The sequence below is a fragment of the Panulirus ornatus genome, chromosome 7 (assembly GCF_036320965.1).
Source record: "Panulirus ornatus isolate Po-2019 chromosome 7, ASM3632096v1, whole genome shotgun sequence".
NCBI classification, from domain to species: Eukaryota; Metazoa; Arthropoda; class Malacostraca; order Decapoda; family Palinuridae; genus Panulirus; species Panulirus ornatus.
The window spans coordinates 39,540,711-39,563,098 of record NC_092230.1 but is presented as its reverse complement, the minus strand read 5'-3'; the positions used below and the strand labels follow the sequence as shown (position 1 = coordinate 39,563,098).

At 38.6% G+C, this 22,388-nt stretch overlaps 1 protein-coding gene and 1 long non-coding RNA gene across 2 annotated transcripts in view; one reads left to right on the top strand and one right to left on the bottom strand.

Moving 5' to 3' along the window:
• The window catches only part of LOC139749547 (uncharacterized), a 458,205-nt gene that overhangs the window by 241,627 nt on the left and 194,190 nt on the right, over positions 1 to 22,388 (bottom strand). The gene's annotated exons all lie outside the window — the stretch shown is intronic.
• Positions 1 to 22,388, top strand: part of Scp2 (Sarcoplasmic calcium-binding protein 2) — a 118,039-nt gene that overhangs the window by 35,905 nt on the left and 59,746 nt on the right. Inside the window, exon 2 of the mRNA XM_071663534.1 lies at positions 6,745 to 6,797. Coding sequence (XP_071519635.1) covers positions 6,745 to 6,797 — 53 coding nt within the window. The remainder of the gene's footprint in view (positions 1 to 6,744; positions 6,798 to 22,388) is intronic.

Below are 22,388 nucleotides of genomic sequence, written 5' to 3'. Positions count from 1 at the left end.
CGTAGGTGTTGTGGGGTGAAGACGTAGGTGTTGTGGGGTGAAGACGTAGGTGTTGTGGGGTGAAGACACAGGTGTTGTGGGGTGAAGACACAGGTGTTGTGGGGTGAAGACACAGGCGTTGTGGGGGTGAAGACACAGGCGTTGTTGGGGTGAAGACACAGGCGTTGTGGGGTGAAGACACAGGCGTTGTGGGGTGAAGACACAGGCGTTGTGGGGTGAAGACACAGGCGTTGTGGGGTGAAGACACAGGCGTTGTGGGGTGAAGACACAGGCGTTGTGGGGTGAAGACACAGGCGTTGTGGGGTGAAGACACAGGTGTTGTGGGGTGAAGACACAGGTGTTGTGGGGTGAAGACACAGGTGTTGTGGGGTGAAGACACAGGTGTTGTGGGGTGAAGACACAGGTGTTGTGGAGTGAAGACACAGGTGTTGTGGGGTGAAGACACAGGTGTTGTGGGGTGAAGACACAGGTGTTGTGGGGTGAAGACACAGGTGTTGTGGAGTGAAGACACAGGTGTTGTGGAGTGAAGACGTAGGTGTTGTGGGGTGAAGACGTAGGTGTTGTGGGGTGAAGACGTAGGTGTTGTGGGGTGAAGACGTAGGTGTTGTGGGGTGAAGACACAGGTGTTGTGGGGTGAAGACACAGGTGTTGTGGAGTGAAGACACAGGTGTTGTGGAGTGAAGACACAGGTGTTGTGGAGTGAAGACACAGGTGTTGTGGAGTGAAGACACAGGTGTTGTGGGGTGAAGACGTAGGTGTTGTGGGGTGAAGACACAGGTGTTGTGGGGTGAAGACGTAGGTGTTGTGGGGTGAAGACACAGGTGTTGTGGGGTGAAGACACAGGTGTTGTGGGGTGAAGACGTAGGTGTTGTGGGGTGAAGACACAGGTGTTGTGGGGTGAAGACGTAGGTGTTGTGGGGTGAAGACACAGGCTTTGGACAGTGTAAAACAAAAGTGTTGTGGGAGAAGAAAAGTGCTTTCTTGGGGGGTGAACACAACAGTTGTGGGGTGAATGCCTATGTAGTGGGGTGAAGGGAAGTGCTGTGAGAGGAAGACACAAGAGCTGTGGTGTGAAGAAAAGTATTCTGGAGTGAAGGTAAAGTTTGTGGGGTGAAGAGAAAAATGGAATTAGGGTGACGACCCAAGTCTTGACAAGTGACGTTTTCAAGCGTCGTGGGAGAGGAGGAAAGTATTATGAGATGATAATAATAATGTAAAACCTCAAACTACAAAGTCGCATTTGTTATCTAGGATCATAAAGAACCTCCTTTTCTTTGGATCTGGGGGTATCTTAATCCTAATTAGGGGTATCAATCCTGATCTGGGGGTATCTTAATCCTGATTTAGGGGTATCTTAATCCTCTTAAGAATCAAGAAAGTGGATCCTTAGGTTAGGATCTGGTTAAGGGGATTCACAACCCTATGGTCTCACCCGTATTATCTAGGGCCACACTCAGGTTCTCCCATGTATGTTCCATCCGTCTATAACTCTGGCTTCGTGGATTTTCACCATCTCGCCAAACGCCTCTCCTCTTACACTCCTTTTCCCCACCTGCAGGTCGTGGCAGTAACTTCAAGCCCCTCGGGGTCATGCACTTCCCCTTCTCTTCCTCCTCCTCTTCCTCCTTCTTTTGGTCTTATGTTCTCGTACATCTCCCCCTCCATCACATCTTTTTTCTCACACAGTTCGCCGATCGTCTTCCTCCTCCTCTTCCTCCTCCTCGTAGTTATAGAGAGAAGTCTTATCTCGATCGACTGTGGACCTTATCGCCGTCACTTGGGAGTGAATTCCTTCTTCCTCGTTTCAGTCTTAAGACGGGAATTTCTTCGTGGCTTTGATGCCCTGCACAACTTATTCTCATCATTCTTCCCGAGGCTTCGACGCTTCAAAAGCTCTCTTAACAATTTTGCTCCCAAGGTCTATGTTTATGCATCACACGAGAGAGAGAGAGAGAGAGAGAGAGAGAGAGAGAGAGAGAGAGAGAGAGAGAGCGAGCTTGATATCAAGTCTATATCAGCTTTCTTCAGCTTTAGGCCAAGCTTACCTGTGACCAAGCTTTTCTCTTTGGTGAAGGATAGGTTTTCCCCTCAGCAGAAGCTACAACTTAAATTCCTGAACGCAGTGTTATGACACTCATCAAATACAAGGAGTGTTTTACGCCCTCCCTTCTCGTATCTACCACTGTACACCCACCGAGAATCGAACCCCCGTCCATCTTGTGGTTAGCCAGGTAGCTTCTAACACCCAGGCTACGACTGATGCTTATAAAACGTGACGTTGATGGCCTTAATGACACCCCGGTAGTTGAGACGGGCCTCAAACTGCTAATAGTCAATCAACCAATCTTCATTCCATCGTCGAGTCGTGAGAGAATGCCTCTCTCTCGTCACTGTAGTCAGAGGTAAGACTATATTCGTCGCGTGCGACAAACTGGAAGGTATGGGTTGAAAAGGGTGTGATGGCAGAATTTACGAGATTGGAATTGGAAATGTAAGGGAAATAGAAGCTAGGTGGGCTGATTGTCCACTTTGATGAGGTGACCTTTTACAATAATTTCATGTTCGGTTGGTGACCTGAAGTGCTTCTGTAACTACAGTTTCTGCATTAATGGTCTTGGGGTCAGCGACTTGCCCTGCTTGACCCCATTACCCAGCATCCTCCAATTCTTCGTTTGCCATCAACATGGCGGGTTTGGACGGCCTGGTCGAGACGAAGCTGCTTCATCAATATCACAGTTTCTTAAACCAAGTTTCATCATTATTCTTCAAAGTTTCATCAGAGATGTATTCGGTAACATGTATCCATTATAACTTCAATGATTTAGCATCCCCTCTTTCGAAATATATTATTATTATTATTATCATTATTATCATTATCATCATTATTATTGCTATAATTATTATTATAAGTTAAAATTATTTCATAAAACAATCAAACTATAAGAATCCATCCTCACTCCTTTGATAATTAAATATATTATTCCATCTAAATATATTCCATGAGTAGGATGCGATGATTAAATAATTTTGATATTGATAAAATACTACTGTGTCGTTCCCCAATTAATTGTTGTTCGGGAAGCGATGACGTGCCATTAATTTCCGCTAAAAGAAATTACTTCTTTTTTCTTTATCAAATGTTTTTCATTTATCTCTGATGAATGGTCGCATTATCATGCTAATTCTATTCCTTGTTCAGCGCACGATGAAGAAGCAGTAATTGTATGGTTGTTTGAGGCCGACGTATGGTAATAAATAATTGGTTGGTTAACTGAGCTTTAGGTCTATACCAATTAACCTGGGGTCATTAAGGGTATATACGGCTCAAATATAATTACATTTAGTTATATGTCCAACAGATCTTCGTCCCATGTATTCTGATTTTCTGTTTAGGGTAAACTCGTCTATTGACGTAAGGCTGGAACATTACAATTCCACAGTGTTGAGAAAGAATGATCACTGTACGTATTGTTTGTTTAATCAAACGATTAGGTAGACTTTGTGCTGTCTTATGCTTACGTGGCTGGTAAACTGTTGTATTGCAAACTCATCATTGAAGGGTAAATTATGATCACTAATGCATTCACATATACCATCAAATTATGCGTTTGATAGATATATTACACCATTACACCACTTGGAAACTCAGTCACTATTTCGTTTTAAATTTATACTTTTTAAGTATAATCAAAAAACTATTAGGCTTGATAATAATTGGATATTATGAACTTATAGTACGCGTCTACCGGGAATTTCCTGGATAAAACCCTAAACCTATAAACCTTAGGATCCGATGATCTACTTCAATCTGTGAAACCAAACGCTGTAACCCTAACCGTCGGAAACCTTCTAAGCTCCCCAAAATTCCAAATGAACTGCTGGGGTCTTAGGAAAACTAATCGGATCTAACTCCATCCTTCTTTATATTAAAAAGAAAATATAATCGCGACCCATTGAATTCTTCCTCTTTTCTTTTTAAATGGGTTTTGTGTTGCACTTGCAAGGCATATACATTATATTACATTATATCATTTCATTATCATCATACTCAATAGCTGTTTCTAGCGCCAGGAAACAGACGAAGAATGGCCCAAACACACACACACACACACACACACATACACACTGGTTTACTCCAGACGCTTCACACGGCCTGGTTCAATCCATTGACAGCACGTCGACCCCGGAATACCACATCGTTTCCAATTCACTCTATTCCTTGCACGCCTCTCACCCTCCTGCATGTTCAGGCCTCGATCACAAAATATTTTTCATTTCATCCTTCCACCTCCAGTTTGGTCTCCAGCTTCTTCTTCTCTCCACCTCTGACACATATATCCTCTTTGTCAATCTTTCCTTATTCATTCTCTCCATATGTCCAAACCATTTCAACACAACCTCTTCTGCTCTCTCAACCACATTTTTTTTTTATTACCGCACATCTCTCTTACCCTATTATTACTTACTCGATCAATCCACCTCACACCACATATCGTCCTCAAACATCTCATTTCTAGCACATCCACCCTCCTCCGCACAACTCTATCTATAGCCCACGCCTCGCAACCATATAGCATTGCTGGAAATGCTATTCCTTCAAACACACCTATTTTTGCTCTGTATTTGGTTTAAAAGTTGAATATTCTATTTCTTAGGATTGTATAATGAATATTTTAAACATTCGAATATTCTAATGGCTTCTCGTGGCTTTGTACATAGTTAAAGGCAATGAATATCTATCTTCACTATTAGTACGCCTACAACAGCTGCTGTATTTGAACAACGGCGCCTGAAACAGTTGGATTTAGACTACAATGTTTACAGCTGTGACTGTCTGTACACTACAACAAACAGTTGTATTGAGACTACAATAATCATAGCCTTCAACAGTTGCTCTATTTAGACTACAGGGTTTACAGCTCCTACTGTATTTTCACAACAACAGCAACTACAACACTTACAGTTGCTGTAATCATCCAGAAGTTATATTTAGGTTACAAGCAGTATTCAGACCACAGAATGACGACAGCAGAAACTGGAGTTTTTTAGACTACAGTATATACAGTATTTCAAGCACAACTAGTACAATGGTTTCTGTATTTAGACAACGTCGGCTTACAACAGATAACGGTGGTTGTATTCTGGTGGTCAGATGGCGAGGGTCATGGCGGCGGTTGGGTAACGATCCGAAACACGACATATTAATTCGGGCTCCAGGAAGCCGCTTCGGGCTAATGGCCACAGCTGAGAGGATATTCTACTTATTATATTATTACGTTTAAGATCAATTTTCTAATTTAGTCTACCATAAAACGACAATCTGATTGATGTTTTAAAATATTGTAATAAACGTGTAATTTCATTGTTAATCTAAAGAAAATAGCATATATCTAACATATATGAATTTTTCATCCTATTTACGAAAAAAAAGAAACGTTTGATTTATTGAAATGAGGAATAATTGCTACAGTCCAATACAGATTATGATAAATCAAATAAAAAATAGATCAATAATGTATGTGGTCATAAGATTATCTCTGACACAGGAAGACGATGCTGAGGGAATGTTTCGGTAGGTGACATAGACTGACGAGAGGTTTTTAACAGGTATAGAAAAGATCTGGGGGGTTAAGATAGATAGAAGGAAAGAAAGAGTCTAGAGAAAATGGATGGATGGAGAGAGAGAGAGAGAGTTGCTGACCGCGCAACTTGCCAACCAGCTAACCTTATGAAACAATCTCGCCCCTCCTTTTTTTTTTCTTTCTTTTTTTGAGGTGATTCCCTGCCAGGGCCCTTGTGTTGAAGCCAAAATTGTCCTTCACGTTTTCTGTTTTTATCTTTTTCTTTGGAGACTGAAGGTTCACTTATATGTCTGATACGGTCATCTTTAGCTATCTAATTTCAGTTTAACTTTTATTCATATTTGTTATACTTCGAATGTTGAAGGGAGATATTGCAGTTATAATTATCATTATCATTATTACTAATATTATCATTATTAATATTATCATTATATCTATTATTATTATCAATATTATTATTATTATCATTATTTGCTCCTTTGACAGTTCCTACTTATATATTTAGATATATATATATATATATATATATATATATATATATATATATATATATATATATATCCTGAGAGAGAGAGAAGGAAACTTTATTGGTCTTTGACTTCGAGAGGTTATACCGCGAGTGAAAAGCACTTTGGCGAGGCTGTATTATTGGGAGTCGAGTCTCGCGAGGGAAATTCTCATTCCAAAGGAGACCAAATTTCCCTGATACTAGAAGCAGCGCAACCTTGGACTGCGGGGGGGCTTTAGAAAGAGATCTTGGGTAACAACAGCACTCTTTAATATATATATATATATATATATATATATATATATATATATATATATATATATATATATATATATATACACTAACGCAAGGAAACAGACGAAAGAATGGCCCAACCTAAACATACACGTCCACACACGCACACATACATACCTATACATTTCAACGTACTCATACATATACATACACAGACATATACATATATACACATGTACACGTACAAATGAAATTACTTTAGAAATACGTAAGACTAATATCTATGAAAAAAATAAATGGTATATGATTTGTATAATGTAAATCAATCTGACGAGTAAACCTCATATGTTCATTTAATTCAAATTCATAAATGTTCATTGTTCTTGTATTATGTTATTTATGTTACGTTCTCCCCGTCAGATGTCAACGCCAGCGGTGAAATTGACGAGAAAGACCTGGACATCGCCATTCAGGTAAGTTTAACACGTTGCCATGTTTTAGTAATGGCCATCCAGATAATCTGTCACGTTGCTATACTTACGATCTTAAAGGCTAAACGGTAAAGTAATGTTGGTTGAGCTGTCACTTATGCATAATACCATGTTTGGTAAGTGCGAGTTTACGCATGCTAAAGGTGGCCATACATGTAGTATACATTTGCCATACACATAAATGAAGCTTTGCTATACTTTATGTGAGAAGTTGTTGTTTTTTTTTTTGAGGGAGTTGTAGGCCTTAATAACAACTTCCAAGGTCGTTAAAGCCGTCAGGTAATGTAATTATCAATCTAAGTATCTTGAACACACACACACACACACATATATATATATATATATATATATATATATATATATATATAATCCCTGGGGATAGGGGATTAAGAATACTTCCCACGTATTCCCTGCGTGTCGTAGAAGGCGACTAAAAGGGGAGGGAGCGGGGGGCTGGAAATCCTCCCATCTCGTTATTCTTTTTTTTTTTTTTTGATTTTCCAAAAGAAGGAACAGAGGGGGCCAGGTGAGGATATTCCAAAAAAGGCCCAGTCCTCTGTTCCTAACGCTACCTCGCTAACGCGGGAAATGGCGAATAGTTTAAAAGAAAAAAGAAAATATATATATATATATATATATATATATATATATATATATATATATATATATATATATATATATATATCTCTTGTGTCTCCCCTGATGATGTGATTATTACACGAAAGTGCACTTGGGAACTTATCGTGTTCCAGTGGACTTATAGGAATATATATATATATATATATATATATATATATATATATATTTGAGAGAGCAGAAGAGGGTGTTTTGAAATGGTTTGGGCACATGGAGAGAATGAGTGAGGAAAGATTGACCAAGAGGATATATGTGTCGGAGGTGGAGGGAACGAGGAGAAGAAGGAGACCAAATTGGAGGTGGAAAGATGGAGTGAAAAGGATTTTGTGTGATCGGGGCCTGAACATGCAGGAGGGTGAAAGGAGGGCAAGGAATAGAGTGAATTGGAGCGATGTGGTATACAGGGGTTGACGTGCTGTCAGTGGATTGAATCAGGGCATGTGAAGCGTCTGGGGTAAACCATGGAAAGCTGTGTAGGTATGTATATTTGCGTGTGTGGACGTGTGTATGTACATGTGTATGGGGAGGGTTGGGCCATTTCTTTCGTCTGTTTCCTTGCGCTACCTCGCAAACGCGGGAGACAGCGACAAAGTATAAAAAAAAAAAAAAAAAAAAAATATATATATACATATATGGCCTTTGCCACGTCATAAGAGGCTGTACGTTTGCATGTGTTGCCATGACTATGTCAGGTGGTCCTACACCCAATCCTCCAGAGTTGCCTCGTCCAATGGCGTACGCCAGGAAGTTGCCATATCAACGTACCAGACAATGGCCACATGCACGATCTATTGCCACATTTTCGCCACCGAGGTCGACCCCTAACGACCCAGCCATCAACGGTTTGTGGCATCACTCGGTGAAAGAGGGAGAGGGAGGGAGGCGGGTGAGGGGAATCCATCGTAATTGCAGTGTTATCAAATTGCATTTCGTCCGTGGAACAAAGTCGGAATTCCTCCATGAAATTTCATAATTTTCTTTTTTTGTGTGTGTTCTGATTTTGCTTTTCCCATAAAAAATGGGAGAGTATGAGATACATTCTGCTCAACAGAAAACGGTCCGGGAAACAAATATTCTAAGATTCTCTCACCGTAAATAAAAACCATATTTCCTTCCTCAGGTTCCAATTGAATTGTATGATGAGATCTATCGACTCGTCTTTGCAGAATGTAATAACTAGTGATGAGCAAATTTGGCAAGAGATTCCAACAAAGGGATAATTATCATTACTATAAATAGTAAGTTGTCATGCGAAATGTTGCTTTGATTACTATAACATTATTTGTCATTTATTGAGGCATATCACCGTTGGGCATGTTATCATACATACACATATCATCATACATTATGGCAGGTTATGTATCAACACTTCATTGTGACTAGATACATGCCACAAATCAATATCATCTCTTCGGTTCTCAGCCACATATTTACCGAGTGATTTTTCCTTTCAATTCTCGACATTCATCGCTTCTTTCAGAATCTAACGAAATGAAAGAAAAGTATACGGCAGAAAATCCTAAATAGATGGTCTCTCTCTCTCTCTCTCTCTCTCTCTCTCTCTCTCTCTCTCTCTCTCTCTCTCTCTCTCTCTCTCTTCTCTCTCTCTCTTCTTTGTACCGAACATGAGAAAATGGTGGGATTCTCTATAACCTCAATGTGTGAGGGAGAAGGAGGCCATAAGTTTTCATGACCTGCTGTTGGCAGGTGCGATTCTTAAGGTCAGAGGTGGACTTCCTACAGATTGTAGCGCATCGTTTCTATATAGGTTTTATTTTTCCTTTGACTTTTTTTTTTTTTGTAGTTGTTCTTGTACAGATATTACGTAACTGCTTTATCTTAAAAGCCTGAAAGCGCTACGTGTCTGCTCTCACCCATGGCAAACTTCTTAGTCGAATCTCTCTCTGGTATTTAGATAAAATCTTGGCCACTAATATATCGAAATACATTTACCTACTATCTATACCAACGCTTATAGACTCATCTCGCTGAACACCCTGTAACTATTTGCATATCTCTGTTTCCCTTGTTATCTAGCTGGCTCACAGTGCACCAGTTTCTGCTTTGAAAACAAACATCGTTGGTTAGAGGGATCACAGGGGTTAATTTGATCAACATCTCTCTTTAAACATAGTTTCACTTTATGTTTTCATAATTAAATAAATTCATTTGAGACCGTCTGTCAGAGTCATTTGCATTTGAAGTAGGTTGAAAAACAAGAAATTGTCTAAGTTGTTTAGCCTAAATAAAATCTCCATTTAAAAAAAAAAAAAAAGAAAAGTGTTCTACGAAGACTGCAGCTGTCACGAGATTCAACTTAAAGATAAGGAAAGTTTCATTTTAAAATGAATTAGTGTCCCTTACGCATTGTTTTCTTTTCATTTCGAATTTAATTAACATGTCGTGTTGGACTCCTGGGAATAGGACTAAAGCGTTGAGATTATTAGTACTAGATCCTTAACAACCAGAAATCAAGGTTGTGAGTAGTCAGCCAAGAGCTTAACGCGAGACCCATCACAACCAGAAACCAAGGTTGTGAGGGTTGTGAGATGAGATTTTGAGCTGGGTGAGCGAAAACGTGTTCAAAATATATATAACCTGGCGAATCTTAAAACATCAACAACGCTGATTTCTAACATTCCTAGTCTTCTGTATTTACGTTGTATTCTTGTTATCTCGCAGTCTGAAAGTCATTTACAACACAGAAACATCAATAATGTATGTTGGGGTAATTCTGACGCGGGATTTACATACACTGTGCAACTGCCTGGGAAATATTTTGGACCCTCGTAGTTCGTAACACATTCTACAGTACAACACAGGGTCGAGAGCGTAGGTTCGAATCCTGGTTGGGGAGGTTGGACTACAATCAAGCCATATGTTCGCATTCACTTATAGAAGTTGGTCGATAAATTGTGTACCTGGCTCAAGCTAGAGTATATATATATATATATATATATATATATATATATATATATATATATATATATATATATATATATATATATATATATCGTTTGTGACTTGAGCTTGATTAGGGCCTCAATTAACTGTGTCGTTTCAGATTAAAAAAAAAAATAGTTCCTTGACGCTTATATCATGGCATTTTGATTATGGTATACCCCCTTAGCAACACAGGAGCTTTTCTGAATACGGCTCATATTATAAAGCATTTGACATATACTATAAAACTCTTCAAACATAGGATCTCTATAGGATGAAGGTATTCGACCCCAAACTATCTTACATAATTACACCGTAAACAGGTCTAGTACCATCTAAACTACTTGGGGCAATTCATGTGGCATAAGTTCGCCTTATTGTACATCCACGTTTTCTATAATCTGCTTAGCCTCAAACGCATCAGTGGAAAGTGACTTTACCCTGCACACATGAGGGAGGGATGCTGCTAAGGGAAGCGAATGGTGTGTATGGTGCTAGAATTAGTTTCGCACACCTTAACCAGGTGCTTTAGATTGTTTGATTAGTAGTGGTTACAATTTGACGTTGACAGCCTTAATGACCCCCGGATCTTGATAAGTTCAAAAGCCAAAACGAACAACCAATTGAGGGATAACTATTAAGTCCATTTAAGTTCTATCCACGAAGTGTCTTCATACGAACTTCTCTCTACCATGGCATCCTCAATGGATCTGAGGACTGTCGTCAAGCAATCCTTATCTATCTATCTATCTATCTATCGAATGACTACTCTATTCGTATTCATTCTCCCGGGTTCTCTACAATCAGAACTTTACTTATGTATAGAATAATCGCTTTAAAAGACTTTACTTGTGTGTAATCTACAGTTTTATTCATGCTTTACTTCTCATGATCGCTGTTTGTTTCCCATTTTTTTTTTTCATGGTCCTTACTACTACCCTTCGGGGCAAACCAGATCAAACTTGGAATTTGAATTTAGATGACGACATTTGAAGTCTATGAAGCTGATGGTTTACATCATCATCAGTGCCTCCAGTGGAAAAAAAAAATGTTATCTTCGAATGTACATTACTATCAAATGACATGTATGAACATTGTGCTGTATGGTCATTGAACTATTCTGAACACTGGACGCAAATCCGTCAAGATCTCTCGACTGGTGGTTGTAATTTAAATTCACCAACTATCCAACGACATTATTAATTGGTTGAACATTCGCACGTTATCCACATTACAAGCACATAGATATTATCTGAAATATATTTGCCATGTACGACGTTTTGACTTGAAAGTCTTAAACAGGCCGGTGAGCAGGTGAATCTATGGTCTATAACAGTCATGTACCAGAAGGATATTCAAGTTAGGTTAGATTAGAGAAACAATATATTTCTATACATTTTTTTTTCTTAAAACCTAACTTTCGTGATGCCAATATCGTCTTCATTCATACAAGATCGTCTGGTTTAATGTTGTTAAATGTATTCAACATGCAAATCCTTCAGGCATATTCACAAGACAATGACATCCTAAAGATTTTGGTTGAGTCTGGGATTTAGCTAATTGGATGAGGTTAAGTTACGAATGCCAGGTGGTCCGTCTTTAAACCTACACAAGTCAGGTGTCATAGTTGCCACTTCTATGTCATTTCTAAATCCAGGAGAGACCGCCATGTCAACGTGCCAAAACACGGTTCTATGCACAATCTATGGCCATATTTTCGTCAGAGAATTCGCCCTAACTACCAGCCAAAAACGGTTTGCGGGATGACTCCGTGAAAGAAAAAAAACAAAAATAATAATAATTCCATCGTAATTGCAGTCGTATTAAATTGCATTTCGTCCGCGAAACAAAGTCGGAATTCCTCCACGAAATGTTAAAGCTTTTGTTCTGATTTTGTTTTGCCTATAAAATGGGAAAGTATGAGATACATTCTGCTCAACAGAAAACGGTCGGGGAAACAAATATTCCAAAATCTCTTCGATATTTGATTTATTTTGGGTATCGGTTTAAATAAAATTCTACGAATATATAATAAATATTTTTTGACTTCCTGCAGAATCCAGTGGGTTTTGGTGGTTGAAGATGGTTAGGAAATTCTCATTTACATAGCTTTTAGTGCTATGAATAGGAGAGATATTAAGAAACGATAGTTTTGATACCGATATTATTCATTCTTTGTTGAAATACATTTTCTTTAGTACTTTTGACTCTAATATTATCATATCTAAAAATATTTCAAACTATTTCTCTTTTCTCAGCGAAGAAAAAAAGAATTTAAGGGATAACTTGTTCATTTACAGAATAATTTCCGTTTCAAATCTCAACATTCTTTACTTCTTTTCAAACATCAGAAAAACGAGAGGAAAGAAATGGGAAAAAAATCCTTACTGGTCTTTATAGAACCTCAATGTGTGCGGGGATAAAAGTCATATGTTTTATGACTACACATCATTTGTATGCAATTTATATACATGTACAAGATTTTCAATTCCTAGGAAGTTAGGAAACTGTTGATATACGAGTTTCTTTTACTTTTTTTTTTCCCTCTGTATCACAGCGCTATGAGCTAGCTCTACCTCATGGCAAAACCTCGCCAATCTCTCTCTCTCTCTCTCTCTCTCTCTCTCTCTCTCTCTCTCTCTCTCTCTCTTCTACTTCAAGATGGAAGCAACAGAGTTATCAAATCTAAATAAATACCATGAAATATACCATAGATATAACTGACAATGATATACAAAAGCGAAAAGAAACGATTATATATATATATATATATATATATATATATATATATATATATATATATATATATATATATACAAGTGTATATATATATATATATATATATATACACAAGTTACGATATATATATATATATATATATATATATATATATATATATATATCACTCAGCTCGCATGTGAATATTATTTATTTGATATATGAAAATATTTCGTATCTTGTGTTGAGCGTAGACTGTAAGATTACAATTCATTTTCACGTTTCTGTTAGTCTTTCCGTATATATATATATATATATATATATATATATATATATATATATATATATATATATATATATATATATATATATATACGGAAAGACTAACAGAAACGTGAAAATGAATTGTAATCTTACAGTCTACGCTCAACACAAGATACGAAATATTTTCATATATCAAATAAATAATATTCACATGCGAGCTGAGTGATATATATATATATATATATATATATATATATATATATATATATATATATCGTAACTTGTGTGTGGAGTAAACTAAAATTGACAAAAGAAAACTTGGTGTATGGTCGAAGGCAGACTGTACTAGATGAACCTAAATTAATATTCCTGTAATGAATGTCAGCAGAGACGGGCGATATTATTCATCCAGCGAGACGCGCGGTGAGCTGAACCTCACCGTAGGTAAGGTAAGTAGGTAGGAAGGTAGATAGGTAAGTAGAAAGGTACGCTGGGAGAGGGTGAAAAAAAAATCATTTGATTGAAAGAAAATGAGATGGGAAAAAATCATTTGATTGAAAGAGAATGAAATGGGAAAAAATCATTTGATTGAAAGAGAATGAGATAGGAAAAAATCATTTGATTGAAAGAGAATGAGATAGGAAAAAATCATCTGATTGAAAGAAAATGAGATAGGAAAAAATCATTTGATTGAAAGAAAATGAGATAGGAAAAAATCATTTGATTGAAAGAAAATGAGATAGGAAAAAATCATTTGATTGAAAGAAAATGAGATAGGAAAAAATCATTTGATTGAAAGAAAATGAGATGGGAAAAAATCATTTGATTGAAAGAAAATGAGATGGGAAAAAAATCATTTGATTGAAAGACAATGAGATGGGGAAAAAAAATCATTTAATTGAAAGAAAATGGGATGGGAAATACCATTTGATTGAAAGGAAATGGGAGACAACGAGAAATGTAAAAAAAAAAGAAAAAAAGAATGCCTGAGGAAAATAAAGATCTATGATACACTCGCGACTCGGAATATTAAAGCACTCGCATATATCAAACAGAAAACGGGAACTCGTTAAACCCGGTTATGACTCAGAACTGAAGGCAAACCAGGTCAGAACCGGTTCTCTACATCCCTCTGCTCACGGAAATAGGAACCAGGTATGTACCTCTGGTGAACCGGATATATAACCCGGAATGATGGAGGGACGACCCGACTATGAAGAGTAAATAAATCGGAAATAAAACATGAAATAATGAAATACGAACAGCGAGTCTACACACACTGGGAACGAACCACAAACGGACAAGGAATGAAATTCGTAAATCCAGGATTGAAATGTAAGATAACTCGAAATGAATTTGGAATGAATCAAACAAAATAATAAGAGTTACGAAATCAATTCTGGACTCTCGTGGTGTACCGGTTAGCGTTTCTGACCATGACCCATACACGGGCCTGCCCACCTAGGGTCGAGCGCATGGGCTGTACTCCTGGTTACGGCACTCGGCCCACAGTCAACCCAGCTGTTTATCAACTCCTTGGGGTGGGTCGAAAAGATAGGTACCTGGCTTAGGCTAGGATATATATATATATATATATATATATATATATATATATATATATATATATATATATATATATATATATATATATAACGATCTACTGTTGTGGTGGGGCTTTAAAAAGAAAAAGAAAGACGATGTTCGCTTAACATAACTGAGTTTGAGAGAGAGAGAGAGAGAGAGAGAGAGAGAAGAGAGAGAGAGAGAGGAGAGAGAGAGAGAGAGAGAGAGAGAGAGAGAGAGAGAAAGCGCATGCGCAATGTTCTCTCAAGTCTTGCCATTAAAGCCCAGAGCAAACCACTGAGGCGTGAATGACACACACACACACACACACACACACACACACACACACACACACACACAACACACACACACACACACACAACACACACACACACACACACACAACACACACACACACACAACACACACACACACACACACACACACACACACATCTTTCACGCCCACCTAGTTCTCAAACTTGGCTTTAAGTGGATTCAAATCAAGCCTTCCTTTTAAAGGAGTCTGCAGACTGCGAATATACGAGTATTCGTGCGAATATTTACGTTGTGGAAGAAACGACAAAATACACTAATTATGTTCCGGATGATCATTAGGTAGTGATGGAGGCTAGTTGGGCATACGATCGAAATCAATTGGCCAGGGGTCAAATATGTTCGTCAAATTATATATAAACCATCAATCGAAAGATATTGAACACACCTTCTTCAGGTGTTCGAAATACTTTTGAAAATAAACCATACTCGTTTTCAAAGGTTCAAAATGCTTTTGAAAATAAACCATACACGCTTTCAAGGGTTCAAAATGCTTTTGAAAATAAACCACACACGTTTTCAAGGGTTCAAAATACTTTTGAAAATAAACCACACACGTTTTCAAGGGTTCAAAATGCTTTTGAAAATAAACCACACACGTTTTCAAGGGTTCAAAATACTTTTGAAAATAAACCACACACGTTTTCAAGGGTTCAAAATACTTTTGAAAATAAACCACACACGTTTTCAAGGGTTCAAAATACTTTTGAAAATAAACCACACACGTTTTCAAGGGTTCAAAATGCTTTTGAAAATAAACCACACACGTTTTCAAGGGTTCAAAATGCTTTTGAAAATAAACCACACACGTTTTCAAGGGTTCAAAATGCTTTTGAGAATAAACAATACACGTTTTCAAGGGTTCAAAATGCTTTTGAAAATAAACCACACACGTTTTCAAGGGTTCAAAATGCTTTTGAAAATAAACCACACACGTTTTCAAGGGTTCAAAATGCTTTTGAAAATAAACCACACACGTTTTCAAGGGTTCAAAATGCTTTTGAAAATAAACCACACACGTTTTCAAGGGTTCAAAATGCTTTTGAAAATAAACCACACACGTTTTCAAGGGTTCAAAATGCTTTTGAAAATAAACCACACACGTTTTCAAGGGTTCAAAATGCTTTTGAAAATAAACCACACACGTTTTCAAGGGTTCAAAATGCTTTTGAAAATAAACCACACACGTTTTCAAGGGTTCAAAATACTTTTGAAAATAAACCACACACGTTTTCAAGGGTTCAAAATGCTTTTGAAAATAAACCACACACGTTTTCAAGGGTTCAAAATGCTTTTGAAAATAAACCACACACGTTTTCAAGGGTTCAAAATGCTTTTGAAAATAAACCACACACGTTTTCAAGGGTTCAAAATGCTTTTGAAAATAAACCACACACGTTTTCAAGGGTTCAAAATGCTTTTGAAAATAAACCACACACGTTTTCAAGGGTTCAAAATGCTTTTGAAAATAAACCACACACGTTTTCAAGGGTTCAAAATGCTTTTGAAAATAAACCACACACGTTTTCAAGGGTTCAAAATACTTTTGAAAATAAACCACACACGTTTTCAAGGGTTCAAAATGCTTTTGAAAATAAACCACACACGTTTTCAAGGGTTCAAAATACTTTTGAAAATAAACCACACACGTTTTCAAGGGTTCAAAATGCTTTTGAGAATAAACAATACACGTTTTCAAGGGTTCAAAATACTTTTGAAAATAAACCACACACGTTTTCAAGGGTTCAAAATGCTTTTGAAAATAAACCACACACGTTTTCAAGGGTTCAAAATGCTTTTGAAAATAAACCACACACGTTTTCAAGGGTTCAAAATACTTTTGAAAATAAACCACACACGTTTTCAAGGGTTCAAAATGCTTTTGAGAATAAACAATACACGTTTTCAAGGGTTCAAAATGCTTTTGAAAATAAACCACACACGTTTTCAAGGGTTCAAAATGCTTTTGAAAATAAACCACACACGTTTTCAAGGGTTCAAAATGCTTTTGAAAATAAACCACACACGTTTTCAAGGGTTCAAAATGCTTTTGAAAATAAACCACACACGTTTTCAAGGGTTCAAAATACTTTTGAAAATAAACCACACACGTTTTCAAGGGTTCAAAATGCTTTTGAAAATAAACCACACACGTTTTCAAGGGTTCAAAATGCTTTTGAAAATAAACCACACACGTTTTCAAGGGTTCAAAATACTTTTGAAAATAAACCACACACGTTTTCAAGGGTTCAAAATGCTTTTGAGAATAAACAATACACGTTTTCAAGGGTTCAAAATGCTTTTGAAAATAAACCACACACGTTTTCAAGGGTTCAAAATGCTTTTGAAAATAAACCACACACGTTTTCAAGGGTTCAAAATACTTTTGAAAATAAACCACACACGTTTTCAAGGGTTCAAAATGCTTTTGAGAATAAACAATACACGTTTTCAAAGGTTCAAAATGCTTTTGAAAATAAACCATACACGCTTTCAAGGGTTCAAAATGCTTTTGAAAATAAACCATACACGCTTTCAAGGGTTCAAAATGCTTTTGAGAATAAACAATACACGTTTTCAAGGGTTAAAAATGCTTTTGAAAATAAACCACACACGTTTTCAAGGGTTCAAAATACTTTTGAAAAAAACCATACACGCTTTCACTACAAATATGACCTTTGATTGTGATGTATGGTCAACAATGACAATGGAGTTTGTGGTGGCTTAGACCATCACGTTATAAACTTCAAACATCGTAATATCAGTTGTAAATGAAAGTGTGATTCGGTTTAGCGCTGAGGGTAATAGTGTGGTCAGGATGAAAATAGATATGAAACTAAATGGGACATGGACAAACAGGAGAGATAATGGATATATAAAAATTAGATTGGGATATATATATGGATTTTCGCGGTTAGCGTTCCTGGCCATGACGCATTCACGGGCCCGCCCGAGGTGGAACGCATAGGTTCGACTCCTGGTTGCGGGTAGTCGGCCCACAGCCAACCCAGCTGTTCATCCACCCCTAGGGGTATATGCGTATACAACGTTTATGAGATGGCTTCGATTAAGGCTACAGTTGCCCACGCCGTCTAGGCTAACATAATCATATATATATATATATATATATATATATATATATATATATATATATATATATATATATATATATATATATATATTGGAAAGGATCACAATTTTGCGCGTGATCAAGATATTCCTATGAGTCCAAATGGCGTCCTAGCTTCGTCTCTTCGATGTATATCAACTGACTGTTATATTTCTCTTTGGTGTCTCCCCTGATGATGTGATTATTACACGAAAGTGCACTTGGGAACTTATGGTGTTTCATTTTCCTCGTGGACTCATAGGAATATATATGTGTGCGTGTGTGTGTGTGTGTGTGTGTGTGTGAGGATTCTGCATAAATAAAGGCCTGGTAACAGGCGCTCCTGAGGGAAAGAATATGGATAAAGAATTCTTGTGATATGTAAATATGGCAATCTCACAACCGTCCCCCGAGTACATCAAGAAGTCTCATTATAACGAAAGTCGTATAGACAGACGCGTTCACGGAACGTCTACGTTGAAAAGAAAAAAATCATGAAAAATCCTTCGATTAAATACACATCCACTTCCACGATTAGTCTAGCCACCAACTCTTGAACATCTAACCTGTATTCCTTTTTTTCCAATACATTCAAGAAAAGTCTCCACACTAAACGCCACCACACTTCATCCATAGCCTTACACAGATACCCCTCCTCTCCTGCTGCTGCTCCTCCTCCCCCCGTGTGTGTGTGTGTGTGTGTGTGTGTGTGTGTGTGGGATAAAGTAGCCTCCCTCTGGTGCATTAGTGGCTAAGCGGATTACGGAAAACGCAGGGGAGCATTTCCATCCCGGGACGGCTTCCTCTCCCAGCCAGACGGCATGCAAGGATCGTGTAAAGGAGAGAGAGAGAGAGAGAGAGAGAGAGAGAGAGAGAGAGAGAGAGAGAGAGAGAGAGAGAGAGAGAGAGAGAGAGAGAGAAGAGAAACCCTACCCTCCCTCCGCGTCATAAGAGGGACACTATGGTAACATAAGAACTGCCTCTCGTGGTTCAGTTGTTGATACACGACTGTTTACGGTATACTACTGGTGAGGGTAATGGCCACACACACTTCGCTGTGTTAATAACAAGCTCGTACGTGGAGGGAATGGGGGGGGGGGGGTAACGTTTTACCCCTAATGAGGCACAAGCTCTTTTTCCCTCCAAAAGGATCTTAGCACTTCGAGTGATTTGCCAATGACGAGGGGTTGAAATCTGTACCTTAGACACATCACAGAACACGCGATACACATGTTTCGTTTCGTATCCACAGCTGACAGCAGTACAGTATTTGTACTTTCCCAGTGCCATGATTTATTCACAAGTTCTTCCTCATTCCACCATTACCATATTGATCTATAAGTTCCCGACACCTTTATCTAATCACAAACAGACACGTTAGAACTCAAAGGTCCGATGCTGTTTGAATTCTTTTGGTAATCCTTTGTGGTGAGTTAGAGGATCTAAGTTAGAAACATTTTCAATCCGGATAGATCTAATCACTGAAGAGCTTGAACGATATCTCTAGTCCTTTGTTAATATCTCAAGTCCTTTGTTAATATCCCAAGTCCTGTGTTACATCTCAAGTCCTTTCTTATATCTAAAGTCCTGTGTTATAAGGGTTGTATACAGTAACGATTCTGTGTTGCAATAGCTGCTCATGATATTGAAGATCCAATGCTATCAAAGCATCCTGGAATTTCCTATGATACACGAAGTCTATACAGTAAATACCTGGTACGTTAGATGGATGATCTTTAGCTCTATCGACTGTCAGGGTATATCAAGGCCATCAATGTCAATTTTCCCCACACCCATCATCATTACCTGGACATCTTCAGGCCTTCACACGTATGCAAAGATGCGTCAGCTAAGTCTGGCACGGACTCTTGCGCATGACAGCTTGTTCTTAGTGTGCCATTACAGACGCAGGTCAGGTGTGTGTGTGTCGTGCCACAGGTCAGGTGTGTGTGTGTGTGTCATGGCACAGGTCGGATGTGTGTGTGTCCTCAGGGTGTCAACACTGGCACTGGTGGGGTGTGTGTATTCTCAGGGTGTCAACACTGACCGGAGGGAGTGAGAGTGGAAGAATTTGGGAGGGGTGCGTCACAGTGCTTTTTGGGAGTGCGGGGATCAAGAGAGAAAGCTGAGGAGAGAGGAAGATAGGTAAGAGGATAGGAAGATGGGTAATAATAGGTTCAAGGGCTTAACCTAGTAGCATCATCGTCAGCTGTGACAGGAGCCTGAGATAATGCTAAGATCAAACTCGTCCTCCTCACTACCCACATGGCTTGTCTTGCGTACTCCGCGAGAACCTTCACACGGAACAGAGAATCGTATGTCTACGGAAGGTACTACCAGGTTAAAAAGTAAGAGCTGATGAGGGATCTATTTTTCTTTCTATGTAAGCTGAGACGCCACGGGCAGCTTGGGGGGGTCTAAAATTGACCAGCTTAATACAAAGGCTTTATGAAGTACTCAAATTCCTCTGCTGCAATATACAACTGTTGGACTACAAGGTTGGGGTCAACACAGACTGTATTTCGCCACGACTACAAAAGAGTGTCCCAGATCCTGTATTACAAACACTCAAGACGTACGGGAGTTCCGCTCCTGTGTTGGGCATGATGACAGACCACGACCCATCAAGGAATGAGAACGCAGTTACAGGGAATTAAGGAACCTTCCACGTCAGCGATGATGTCTTCCAAGATTCGCCAGTCCCACTCCTAACCTAACGTAGAGCTGAGACCTCAAGGAATTATATAACCTTCTCTTACTTGCCCCATCTTTCACTAGATTTCTCTTCCTCGCTCCCACTCCCAAGAACCCTCCAACAATACCTCTCTCTCTCTCTCTCAGAGCCATCAGCCTCCTCCAAGACCTTCCTCCACGTCTAATCAATGATCAGGAGAGACTCCCGAGGCCTTCATCCCCAGCCATCGCTTAGCTCGGGATCTCTGTCGCAAGAGGACCATCTCTATCGCTGTGGATCTATTTCATCTGAGGTCGCCACGCACTATGGCAACCCTCACCCAACTTCACACAGGGCGGTGAAATACGTAAAATGATTCTAAGAACAGAAATACGTTTAAAGATGTCTATATCTATCTATCTATGTATATACACTTGATTGGTGCTGGACTGCGGGACTCAAGTGTGATGCTGGGATTTAAATAACTTTGTTAAGTACTTGTAACCTGATGAGGTGGATTGTCTCCACGAAACATGTCGTGCCACATGTATAGAAAAATTACATGTCAGATTAAGTCGTATGAACTCTTATTGAAGTGCGATTTCACCTTAATGTATATATATATATATATATATATATATATATATATATATATATATATATATATATATATATATATATATATATATATATATATGGGTATGTTTGAAGGAATAGTGGTTCCAACAATGTTGTATGGTTGCGAGGCGTGGACTATGGATAGAGTTGTGCGCAGGAGGATGGATGTGCTGGAAATGAGATGTTTGAGGACAATGTGTGGTGTGAGGTGGTTTGATCGAGTAAGTAACGTAAGGGTAAGAGAGATGTGTGGAAATAAAAAGAGCGTGGTTGAGAGAGCAGAAGAGGGTGTTTTGAAATGGTTTGGTCACATGGAGAGAATGAGTGAGGAAAGATTGACCAAGAGGATATATGTGTCGGAGGTGGAGGGAACGAGGAGAAGAGGGAGACCAAATTGGAGGTGGAAAGATGGAGTGAAAAAGATTTTGTGTGATCGGGGCCTGAACATGCAGGAGGGTGAAAGAAGGGCAAGGAATAGAGTGAATTGGAGCGATGTGGTATACCGGGGTTGACGTGCTGTCAGTGGATTGAATCAGGGCATGTGAAGCGTCTGGGGTAAACCATGGAAAGCTGTGTAGGTATGTATATTTGCGTGTGTGGACGTATGTATATACATGTGTATGGGGGGTGGGTTGGGCCATTTCTTTCGTCTGTTTCCTTGCGCTACCTCGCAAACGCGGGAGACAGCGACAAAAAAAAAAAAAAAAAAAAAA